We start from the raw sequence: 13,096 nt of genomic DNA, 5'->3' as shown, positions 1-13,096 counted from the left end.
GGCAGTCGAACTTCGTTTTGCCCCAGACTCTGTGTTCTGGGCGATGGGGTGGTCATAAATTTGGGGGACAAACACATACAAATTTGGGTCCTGACTAGTATTAAGATTGGCAGGCAGATTAAGGGAATGGAAATCATATGGGGCTCCCTCATTTCCGGAGTGGTGTGCGGGAGAGAGAAGTTTAGTATTAATTATATATGATTATATTATTCTTTTTTCTTCTTCTATTTTTTGTTTGTATGTATTCTATTTGTGACCACAGTGGTGTTCTTTGGGGATCAGGGTAGGGTTGGTGATTGGGGAGGGGGAGGGGTAATAGTGGAGGTTAAATATTAAATGTGTATATATGCTGTGTTTTTTGTTATATGTTTATGAGTCAATAAAAAAAATTATAAAAAAGAGAGATAGTTCACTAAAATATGGACATTTACTCACCCTCATTGTTTACTTGCTACAAGAAATAGAAAGTATCTTTCAAAAATGTAACCCAAATGAACCTCCAAAAATGAAACGGCTAGAGCTCATTGTAGCAGCCAAGCTCTAATCAGATTGGAACTTGTACTTTTGAAATGACATTTTTGTTACACTAGGCTTCAGATATTTTTGCCATTGTGCCAGCTAATTTTAAGTTAAGTTATGACTTTAACAAGATTTTATGGAAAAGGCACTTCTCATTTAAAATTCAGAATTAACTGTAAACCCTGGCATAATTTAATTAGTGGTGTGATTTACTGTTAAACACATTTAACAGCAGCTGTTTGTCACCCTGTGTTCCCTCTCTAGAGGCCATACATCATGCGCGCTAACACACCAGCCAATGAAATCCTGCAAACTTTCCACAAGGTTCCCCCATGTTACCCAGCGGCCTGGTCTCCAGGAATCAAGTCTCTCTTAAGACAGGTAATATTAATCACCTCAACTCCACTGCAATCTTAACTTCTACATTGATTAAGAAAGCAAGATCACATGAGCAAGAGTGCTGTTGCACCAAATATCAGCATGGCTGTGGGCCATAGGATAACAACAGCACGATTGCGAGTGTGATATTACTTTTATTCAGCAGTTTTATAAACAAGAAGTTTATATAAAATAACTTTTATTTCCGACAAAATTTGACCAATTTATTCTTATATCGTTTTTTTCTGCCAATTAAAATAGCTTCAAAACTAGCCAAAGCATCCAGCTGTATGTATCATGAAACAACACACAGACTGGAGTATGTGTCCATAAATTGTTTTCATCCACTTGTTTTTTATGCAAATTTTTTAATTTTAATGCAGAACAAAAAGCTTGATGGAAACACAAAGATGCGAAAATTGAAAAACTTTATATAATTTCCAAAATGTGCATAAAAAGCATATATGTTCATTTGAGGTGAACATTTTTGTTTAGAAAACATGCATAAACACGTTGGAAACGTGAAATATGATATTTGATAAACATTTTAATTGCCACAAAAAGGTCATGTGACTTTGCCTCAACAAGCCATGTGAATACCTAATTCGCTCAGAGAATATCAGACATATCATTACACAGCATCTCAAATGTTGCTGTTTTTTCAGAAATGCAAAGAATGTCATCAAAATAAGACTTTAAACACTTTCACTCACAGACATAAGGCATCTGTTTACGTTCGTCAGACCGCTCTAAACCACATGTAATTTATTATATTTAATAAAAGAGCCACAGTGGCTTTAACATCCATTTTCACAACAGCGTATGCTGTTGGATCTATGGCGTATATCAGCGTCTTTCTCCTTCTCTGCACAGCAGTGCAGCTTTGCCCCTGGGTGCTTCAACTGCACTTCTAAAAGAGAATATTCACTCTTTTAAGGTATATTCTCTTTATTTTTCTAAAAGAGCAGTACACAGCGGCGTTGTACGTCCTTTTCAGGACGTGTCTTTATAAAGATGCCCTTCCTCCCCTGTGTAGTTCCTGGATGCGGTAGAGTTCTCTGTTCACAGCCTCGTGCCTCGTCCGCTCCTGCCTCGTGTCTGGGCAGCGATCACACCCAGGCAGCATTTGTGGATGGTTCATGTTCTCACTGCGAGAACCTCACCATGGCAACGTTGCGATCGCGGCTTTCCTTCTTAAAGAGGAACGGCACTCCAGCCGCCCCTGTGTCACTCCTTCATCCCACGTGATTGAGGATGACCCGGCTGGTAATGGAGGCGATTTGGGGATGGCAGCGGGCTCGGTTTCACCGGGTGAACCGGGTTGACTTCTGTCCAGTCTCGAGGTGAGAGCGGCTTGCCTCACGGCCAGTCTGATTACTCCCTCGAGACCCCTGAGCTGGATGATGAGTTCGCCGCTGCATCAGAGAGCGTTCCGGCATCTGACGCAGAAGACTCAACTGGACTGCCGCCTTTGGGTCGGCACGGCCAGTCTGAGGCTGACGCCCAGATGGCCGACATGCTTGCCCGGGCTGCTGTCAGCGTGGGGTTAGACTGGAACCCTCTGTCCTCCCCACAGCCTTCACGGCTAGACGATTGGTCCCTTGGGTCCGGGCGCCGCTCACAGCCAATGCAGTTTGCTAGGTACATTGCTAGGTACGTTGAAAATGAGCTTGGACTGGTGGCTCTCACTTCCCAACCCGTCGCGCTGTTTGGCCAGGACCATCCGACTTGGCTACGCGATTCAGTTTGCCAGGCCCCCGCCCCCTTTCGCCGGCGTCCGCTTTACCTCGGTGCACGGCGAAGACGACAACACCCTGCATGTGGCGATCGTGACCCTACTACTCAAGGATGCGATAGAGCCTGTCCCTCCAGCTGAAATGAAGAAGGGTTTCTACAGTCCTTACTTCATCTTACCCAAGAAAGTCGGCGGCTTACGACCGATCTTGGACTTGGGCCTTACACAAACTCCCGTTCAAAATGCTCATGCAACGGCACATTCTAAATTGCGTCCGGCATCAAGATTGGTTCGCGGCAGACCTGAAGGACGCGTACTTCCACGTCTCTATCTTGCCTCAGCACCGACCCTTCCTACGGTTTGTGTTCGATGGCCAGGCGTATCAGTACAAGGTCCTCCCCTTCGGCATGTCACTGTCCCCTCATGTCTTCATGAAGGTCGTAGAGGCAACCTTGCCCCTCTAAGGGAAGTGAGCATCCACATACTCAATTATCTTGACGACTGGCTCATCCTAGCCCACTATCGAGAGTTACTCTGCGCCAACAGGGAGCAGGTGCTCAGGCACCTCAGCTGTCTAGGGCTTCAGGTCAACTGGGAAAAGAGCAAGCTCGTCCCGGTTCAGAGCATCTCCTTTTCTCAGCATGGAGTTAGACTCAGTCTCAATGACAGCACGCCTCACCAACGAGCGCTCGCAGTCAGTGCTGAAATGCCTCACCTTGTTCAAGCCAGGCACAGCTGTTCCTCTAAAACAATTCCAGAGGATTCTGGGGCATATGACATCCTCCGCTGCGTTCGCACCACTGGGGTTGATGCATATGAGACCGCTTCAGCATTAGCTCCAGACTCGAGTCCTGAGATGGGCATAGCGCTGCAGCACGCTAGGGGGTTCATCACCCCCTCCTGCCGCCAGACTTTCAATCCCTGGACAGACAACTGTTTTCTGCGGAGAGGAGTCCCCCTACAGCAGGTGTCCCGACGCATTCTGGTCACCACAGATGCCTTCAAACAGGAGAGGGCTCCCGCTGTGTTGGCACATCAACTGCCTAGAGTTGTTGGCTGTATTCCTTGCCCTGTTGAGGTTTCTCCCGCTGGTTTGGGGCAAGCACGTCTTGATCTGTTCAGACAGCACCGTGACGGAAGTGTTCATAAATCGGCAAGGCGGTGTGTGCTCTCATCATTTGTCACAACTCATCCGCCATCTTCTCCTTTGGAGCCAGCAGCAACTCCGGTCGCAGTACACCACTCACTTCAATGAAGGAATTCCCTGACCAGACCCACTACAGGTACTAAAACTGCTCTCTACTGGAATAGGTGCTCCACTGGATGGGCCCTTGTGTGGATTACGCCCCCTGTGTGTATTTTCCGCTGTACGGTCCCCCTACATGTGGACCCACATCTCCCTTGGGCAGTTCACGCTGACCCCCGGTCGCCGTGTTTGTAGCAACTCCTCCCTCGCAGTAGGTTGGATCTACCATCAAATCCCATGTGACGTATTCTGCCACTCTTTACCTCCCCCCAGCCTGGGCAGGTGGTGGTCTCCACAGGGTCTTTTCCCCTTGAAAGAATAGGAGTTGGAAAAGAATGCCTTCTCCGATGTGTGTGATAGCGTTAAGATGGCCCGATGGCTCCCATGCTTGGCACGTCGCTTTGTTACCCCCTTCTGGGTGCCGGGAACTTAAAAGTTTATGACGAATTTATGGGGCATTGGGGAAGGGTACATGCAGTCTGATGCACCCTGTTGCTTAGGCACGCAACTGCCTGCCCGCACCTGCATCAGCAGCGCACGTACACAGTTCAGTGCATGGCGTGATTGAATACGGACCCCTAGTGTCGCTTCTTTGACACAACGTGTCCTCCCTGCCACGACGCTGACCTGAGCCACTGTTATGGCCGAACCTCATTCTCGGCCCCTCAGTGCAAAACTGAATGGACAGATGCATGATTCCCTCCATTTATACCAGTGTGTCCGGGGAGGGACATGCAAATTCCATCTGCCAATTTCTCATTGGCCTTTTCTCAAGTTCAGAGATGCGCGAGGCTCTCTCGAGAGACCCCTCCATCAGTCTCGTTTCCTCCATCAGGGAACGGAGGTTACAACAGTAACCTAGACGTTGATGAAGGGTTTTTTGATTTCGTAAAAAATTGTGAACACTAGATGAAAAAGACACATCATGGTGATAACGAAATTATTTTATTCATGCATACTGTTGACAAAAATGTAACGAGAATAAAATAATACTGCTACTATACTAAAACTACGGTGGTTGAGAAGTGCATAACACAACCTAATTAGCAAAGCAAATAAAAGCTGAAAACACCATGTAAATAAACCACAACACAATTAAGCCACAGCACAATGGAAAAGCCTCAGAACAACAAAATTATATATAAACATTATTTTTTTATATATATAAAAACAAACAACCAAAGTGCTCTGACCAATAACAAGTTGGGTATCTGCCAGAAATGTGAAAATGTGAAAATTACATCACAGTACTTGCAGCTATTCTGCGTACCGGCAGCTCTTATAAGGTGTCCTCCTCTCGTGAAAATTGGCAGTATGTAGTAGGGCTGGGTATTGCGTGCCACCTCGCAATACTATACGTATTGAAATACACATCATATTTCGATATATTGCAATAAATCACAATATCATAATTTCATTCGATAACGAATAAATTCCAGTTTCAATTCCAATTCATTTGGGTATATTTCAGTTATATACTGATTTTTCATTAAATTGATTTAAAAGTAACAGTGTGCCAACTTTGTGTGTTTACATGATATGAATACGCAAATAGTTTAATATAGATATCGATACATGGATCTCAAGTATCGATACAATATCATGATGAAAAGTATCACATATTTGATTCAAATATATCTATATTTGATTGTATCAACACATCCCTAGGGTGCAGGCCATACCCTTTACTCGGACACCGAAATGCCCACTGCCCAGTGCAAACGCTCAGTCACTTGCAGTGGGAAAAGCAGATCTTTGCAACCATAGAGCAGCCTTATTGAGTCAGACTGCCATATGACTGAAAATACAGTGCTTACATATACAGCCCCCTTTAGTTCCACTATGAGTTTTCCATTGCTTACCACTCATTGATGTGAAAACGTATTCAAGTAACATTAAACGTTTCCCAAATTCTAAGTGGGATTTTGACTAATAGTTTGACATAGGTGCCATCTCTCAGAAAGATTTAGCATGTGAATGTAGGTATGATATATTGATAGGATATTGGCAGGTCTGGACTGGGAAGAGAAATCGGCCCGGGATTTTACATAGCAACTGGCCCAAAAGTTGTTGAGCGATGGCCAGTCCGCCCCTGATCGCCCCCAAAGTGCGTCGGCCCACAGGGAAAATGCCGGTATGCCAGATTACCAGTCCAGCCCTGGATATTGGTCTTGGTGGAGTAGATCTGCTACGCTGCTGCTGCTTTTACAGAGCAAGTACAAAGCTAGAAAACATACAAACTGAGTTAGCATGTGAACATGCTGCTGCTGCTGCACAATTAGACAATAACAGTTTACGCCATGCGAGCCAATTGGCTACAAGATAACAAGTCAAAGCACCTATCAGCTTGCGCCACATAGAGATGCATGTCTGATCTTTGGTCATTTTAAACATTTAAAAGCGCATCTTGAAACCTGTACACTCTGGCTTCAAACAGCTATTGGTTTGTTGCCTGTAAAGCTGGAGTTGCGCTTACTGCCAACTGCTGACTGAGACCTGCAAAAATATGTATATAATACTTCAATCTTGGTAGGAAAATTCCTTAGTATGTTGGTGTGAATTATGTTTTAAAGCGTTATTTTATTAAACACACTCAATTAACTTGTTGAATCAACAGCCTTAATAATTGCATTTATATATATTTTATAAAATCAATGTTGATAGATATATTGAGTATTGATTTAGTGCTATATCGAAGAGAGATAATAAAGCATGTGTTCTGCTCTCGTCAGCTGTTGTGTGTAGATGCTCAGAAGAGGATTTCCTGTCTGTTGGAGCTCCAGGACATGGACTACCTCTCTGATGTCAACTGGAAGGCTGTGCTGAGCAAACAAATCCCACCAGGCTTCCTCCCTAATGTAAGTAAAGACAACACACATACATCAACACACTGTAAATACAGAGACGTGCACATGCATGCTTGACACACTGGTGACAAGCATTCAAAATGAACGATTTGAACCTGGATATGGATATGCTATAAAACCAAGGAGTTCTGTAATAATAGAAGCTATCCGTTAGCCACATTTACAGTCAAACCACATTTAGAGGTAGGTAGTTAGAGACACACGATCACATCAAATTTGCAGTGTAAACACCGAGGCATCCCCAACAGGACCGCCTACTCACTTGTCAATCAACCATTGTGCTAAAACAAGTGGTCTAGTCTTTGTCAGTTATGTGTTGCTTTCAAAGAAAATAACTGTTTGAATGAAAAAAGCCCACATGTAAATGCTTGATATGAACATGCAGCTGCACATATGAAGTTCATTTTATTCAGATACTATACTAAAACTACATTGAGCGTTCTGTTCAAAACGTAATGTTTGCTGTGAGATAAAAATTGGGAATTATTTGGAAATCACTCTTTAATACGGGGGTGTAGGGGTTTGTTTAAATCCCTAACACTAAGAACAATAGTGAACCTGCAGATTAAATCTAAAGTGTGTGTATGATTTCAGAGGCGGAGACTCAACTGTGACCCCACATTTGAGCTGGAGGAGATGATACTAGAATCCAAACCACTGCATAAGAAGAAGAAGAGGCTGGCGAGGAAGTCGAGAGAGAACGGCTCTGACGGATCTCCTCAGGTAACATCTCACATAGTTTAACCTTTCCCCATCTGATCACTGCAGAACACTTCATGCAGTCATGTCACACCTATTGTACCAAATATATCCTGATACGAACTGAGATTTGTTTTTGATCATGAAACACAGATCCAGATGTTAACAGATTTGTAAGTGTTGTGAATAATTTAAGACAACGATGGATGCATGAATGAACCTGCATATGTTTGTATGTGGAGAAGGCTATGAATGAATGACTATGGTGTGTGTGTATATTAATGAATAAATCTGTAGGGGTGTGTATGTGTGGTGTTGAAAGATAAATGAATGAATCTGGATGTGGATGTACCATGGATGTATGGTTTTTAATTGATTAATCTGGATGGGTAAGTTTGTGGTTTTGAATGAATGAGTGCATAAACAAACAGCAGAATAATATTGTTGAATAAATAAGTGAGTGAATCTGGATTTATGTGTGTATGTGGTGTTGAATGAATGCATGAATGAATGAATCGGCATAGGTTTGTATGTGTGGAGAAGGCTAACGATGCATGATTCCATGGTGTGTTTATGGTGTTGAATGATATAAATGAATGAATCTGGATGAGTGTGTTTCTGTATGAGTGTTTATGTGTGGTATTTCAAAAGATATGAATGAATGAATGAATGAATTAATCTACATGGGTGTGTTTGTGGTGTTGAATGATATAAATGAATGAATCTGGATGAGCGTGTTTCTGTATGAGTGTTTATGTGTGGTGTTCAAAGATATGAATTGATGAATGCAATAATGAATCGTATTGGTGTGTTTGTGGTATTGAAATATATGAATGAATGAATCTGTATGGATGTTTGTGGTATTGAATGAATTCATGCATGAATGAATGAACCTGCATAGGTTTGTATGTGAAGAAGGCTATGAATGAATGACTCTGTGAAGTGTTATGACTGAATGAACCTATAGGAGTGTGTGTATGTTGTTGAAAGATGAATGAATGAATCTGTATGACTGAGTTTGTGGTGTTGAATGAATGAATGCATGAACGAACAGTAGAACAGTGAATCTGGGTGGATGTGTTTGTTTGGAGGTTATGAATGAATCTTTATGGGTGTGTTTGTGGTGTTGAATAAATTAAGGCATGAATGATTGCACGAATCAGCATAGGGTTGCATGTGTTGAGAAGGATATTTATGAATTAATTTGTGTATATATTAATAAATGAATGAATCAGTATAGGTGTGTTTGTGGTTTTAAATGAAAGAATGAATGACCTTAGGTTTGTATGTGTGGAAAAGACTATCAATAAATGATTCTATGGTGTGTATGTGTGGTATTGAAAGATATGAATGAATCTGTATGATGTGTTTGTGGAATTGAATAAATGAATTAATAGATGGCTGAATGAATGAATGAATGAATGAATGGATCTGAATAGGTTTGTGTGCAGAAAGGGATATGAATGAATTACTCTACGGTGTGTGTGTGCATGTGAATGAATGAACGAGTGAACGCATCCAGATGTGTGTATATGGTGTAGAATGAATGAATCTGTACATACAGTTTGTGGTGTTGAATGAATGAATGCATGAACAAACAGTAGAAAAATGCTTTTGAATGATTACATGATTGAATCTGAATGGATGTGTTTGTGGTGTTGAATGAATGAATTAACCATCCAACCAGGCTGTGAATAAGTGAGTGAGTCTGTATGGGAGTGTTTGTGTGGAGAAGGCTATGGATGAATGCATTTTCTGAAGCAGTGAGGATCATTACTGTATGATCAGCGTTGCCCTAATGTCTGCTTCTCTCTCTCTCTCTCTAACTCACTCTCACTCACTCTCTCTCTGTCTCTCTTTCTCTCTCTCTCTCTCCACATCTCAAACATCCTCCCACTCACTCTCTGTCCTGTCTACTGCTCAGCACTCTCCTCCCACTGAAGTTTGTAATGTATGGAGAAATGAGCTCAACCCAATCACAGATAAATGCAGCGGAAAATTGAACTCCTGTTGTGAGAACAAAATAAAGAGACGCATCCCATAGCTCACATTCCCACCCTCCTTTCCTGGAGTTCAGTCTGCGTTCAGAGTAAATCCTCTTCTGTTCCCTCAGTGTGAACTTTCATGCTTTAAGCAATACTCAATATAAGAAAGACTATTTAGTAAAAACAGCTATACTTAACTAGGGGTTTCAATAGATTCCAATTATTAACATTGTAAGAATCGGTGCCGGAGCAAGGGAAGCAGCTGCTTATATACCCTTAGGATATAATTGGTAGGCCTAGATGAACAAGCTCCTACTGAACTTAAGATTGGAACTTCATTTCATGAATCCTTAGGATTCAGACATTCTACTCATTTGACATACTGCTTTTAGCATATCATATAGGGGATGGAGTCTCCACCAATGAGCTAATCAATAGATTCAGATGTATTAAGGAAACATCCAAAATATGCAGTGCTGGGGTGGCCAGGACTAGGATTGTTATATGCAGATTCAGTGATCACATTGGATGTGGTCTTAAATTTACATGTCCCCATTACATTTAAGTCAGTATCACAGTCCTGTGACAATCTTTGAATGCTTTTCCACCAGCCTACTTTTGACCCATCTACTCTTTTTATAGCAATACACAGAAATGTCAGAACTAAAACTTCAGACTACCAGACATTCAAATGGTTTCAGACAAAGTAGTACATAGATGGGATGTGCTTTAATGATGTCCCAGGATAGAGGACTACATTTTAGGTAAATGGTCTTTTATCTGTATTAGGGTGTGAAAATGGAGGTAGTGTGCTCACATGCAAAACAATTAAGGGAAAGTCCACGATCAAAATATAAGTAACAGTTCTTAGTGAAAAAGGAGATGACACACTGCTGCATATGCTCCCATACAATTTAATAGATTAGGCAAACAATGTTTACAATTGTGTTTGGGGTACCACAAGTTTCAGTTCTAGGCCCGCTTTTATTTTCTATATCATTACTTTTTTCTAAAAATATTTGAAACCCAACTTTCCATTTTTATTCTGCTAACATTGGCAGCCATATCACCCTGCAGCTCTTGCCTGGTTGCCCACTAAAGCTAAGCAGGGTTGAGTCTAGCCAGTACCTGGATGGAAGACCTCCTGGGGAAAACCAAGGTTGCTGCTGGAAGTGGTATTAGGGAGGCCAGCAGGGGGTGAAGGACACTGTCCTTCGGATGAGATGTTAAACTGAGGTCCTGACTCTCTGTGGTCATTAAAAATCCCAGGACACTTCTTGTAAAGTGTAGGGGTGTAACCCTGGTGTCCTGGCCATATTCCCCCCATTGGCCCTTATCTATCATGGCCTTGTATTAATCTCCATCTCTGAATTGGCTACATCACTCTACTCTCTCCTCCACACCAATAGCTGGTGTGTGGTAGGCGTTCTGGCGCACTATGGCTGCCGTTGCATCATTCATATGCTATGTAAAGCGCTTTGAGTGTCTAGAAAAGCACTATATAATTGTAAGGAATTATTATTATTATTAACATTATTACCTATTGCTGTGCATACTGCATAAGCAGTGCTTTTTAAGTATTTACAATACATATTCGATGTACTGTAATACAAGCTCTGCTTTATCAATTGAAGCTTGTTCTCAATATAGTTTATTTTGTTTGCTCTTTTTCCCTCTAATTCTAGGAATGTGTTTATTGAATGTCATTATTAAATTAAGAAAAAGAAGAAATCATAAAAAAATTAAAAAAGGGGCACCGGACATTCAGTGGCTGTCTACAAATACTGTATGTAATAGTAGTGCTCAATAGTAGCACACAAAGCATCAGTCACACTTACTCATGGAAATACCTGTGCATGTGTTTGAATACTGCCATTGCATGGCAGGGGTTTCTTGAATAAGCACTAAACAACAATAGTGCTGATGTTTAATGACACCCAAAGTCATGACTAGACACATTTATAGCACCAGCAAACATGTCGTCTGTGTCTCACAGCTCTTTTCTTTTTGCTTAAATGAATAAGGGTTCATTTAAGTGTCTCTGGGGCCTCTTTCTGCTGTTTTGTCTTATTTTTGCTGCATCTCTGGCACTGCTGTTGTAGCCTGTGAAGTCAGCTCAGTGCTGTAGGGCAAACTCATTCTCTGGATGTGTGTTGAAAGCTCATTTTGGAAGCTTCAGTCAAACTGATCACATCTTATTTGAAACAGCATGTTCTGTAGCTCTATTGACCTGACAAAACAACAAGACTGTGAAGGAGATTTCTTCATTGCTAGACATATTAATGTAGCTTTGTAAAACTGATAGTTCTGACTCTAAATTCCAACTGGATGTGCCAAATCTGAAATAATTATAAATAAAAATACATTTGTTACCACTCGTTCTATATTAATGTGGCAAGTCACTACTTAAATTCACATTTATGCATTTGGCAGACGCTTTTATCCAAAGTGACTTACAGTGCACTTATTACAGGGACAATCCCCCCGGAACAACCTGGAGTTAAGTGCCTTGCTCAAGGACACAATGGTGGTGGCCGTGGGGCTTGAACCAGCGTCCTTCTTATTACCAGATTACCAGTTATGTGCTTAGACCACTGAACAAATAATTTTGTACATTTTTATCACATTGCTGTTGCTGCCATTTTATTAAAGCAAGCCACAAGACGCAGTTTGTGCATTACTGATTTTACCATGATTAAGGGGGATTTATAAACACCCTTATCTGTGGTAAAATCGCTGTACCTCTTGTGGCTTATTGCATTTTTTTATAAAGCAATCACTTGGTGAACTCATTTTTATGTATTTTTTTATCCTGCAGAATGGTAAGATTCAACAACGCTTAGAGAGTGTCCAAAGAGACTTTCTTGTCTTCAACAGAGAGAAGTAAGTAAGAATTCTTGTTATGCTTACTGTTGTGTCACTCTTATTTAACAACATGTCTTTAATAAATGCAGTTTCATACATCAGTACCCAATATAAATCAGGTGTTTTTTGGATTGCATTTTGTACTAAACAGTCTTAACTAAACAGATGCAGACTTACAGATTCACCTTCTCATGGAAAATGGAAACAATTGAAAATAGAGCCGCAAGCTGCAATTATCGGGGTCCAAGCACATGTGAAAAGAAGATGACCAAAATAGCCACATTTAACACAGTTCACATTGTGAATCCTGTGGACACAGTTGGTTTGGTGTCAAATTTCATCTGCTTTGATCACAGTTGCACAATTAGGATTTTATCAAGTTATAGAGCCCCTTAGCATTGGAAATTGATGACATTTTGTATGTGCTCTCAGGATGTCCTGTTGCAAATATGTACCAAGAGATAAGCCAATTAGTCATTATGGCCAACTTCCAAAAACAAATTGGCTTATATCTTCTAAACGATTAAATGAATCAAAAATGTTTTGATGCATTTTTGTTAGTAGTATCTCTAGATTATACATGCCAAATTTCATAGGACAAGGACGATTTTTTTCTTTTTTTTTTTTCTTTCAGAAATGGAAATCCATATGACCGATTGATTTGGGGTCACTGAAGGATTCATTGGAAATTTCATAGGAAACTTTTTTTTTATTTATTACCAAAACCCTAAATTAACTTATTATAGTGCCAATTCTCATCAAATTTGTTAATAATAATAATGATCAGCCATTCACAATTCAA

The 13,096-nt window shown here is 41.1% G+C and overlaps 1 protein-coding gene across 3 annotated transcripts in view; it reads left to right on the top strand.

The window, feature by feature from the left end:
* Positions 1-13,096, top strand: part of stk32a (serine/threonine kinase 32A) — a 93,789-nt gene that overhangs the window by 78,929 nt on the left and 1,764 nt on the right. For 2 of the 3 annotated variants that reach the window (XM_052104338.1, XM_052104339.1), the window contains exons 9-12: positions 784-900; positions 6,611-6,736; positions 7,340-7,468; positions 12,248-12,313. In XM_052104338.1, the coding sequence (XP_051960298.1) occupies positions 784-900; positions 6,611-6,736; positions 7,340-7,468; positions 12,248-12,313 (438 nt within the window). The remainder of the gene's footprint in view (positions 1-783; positions 901-6,610; positions 6,737-7,339; positions 7,469-12,247; positions 12,314-13,096) is intronic. The other variant, XM_052104341.1, reaches the window with a different exon arrangement.

The sequence above is a fragment of the Xyrauchen texanus genome, chromosome 34 (assembly GCF_025860055.1).
Source record: "Xyrauchen texanus isolate HMW12.3.18 chromosome 34, RBS_HiC_50CHRs, whole genome shotgun sequence".
NCBI lineage: Eukaryota > Metazoa > Chordata > Actinopteri > Cypriniformes > Catostomidae > Xyrauchen > Xyrauchen texanus.
The sequence above is the reverse complement of the archived record's forward strand: the minus strand, read 5'-3'. Positions and strand labels throughout refer to the sequence as shown.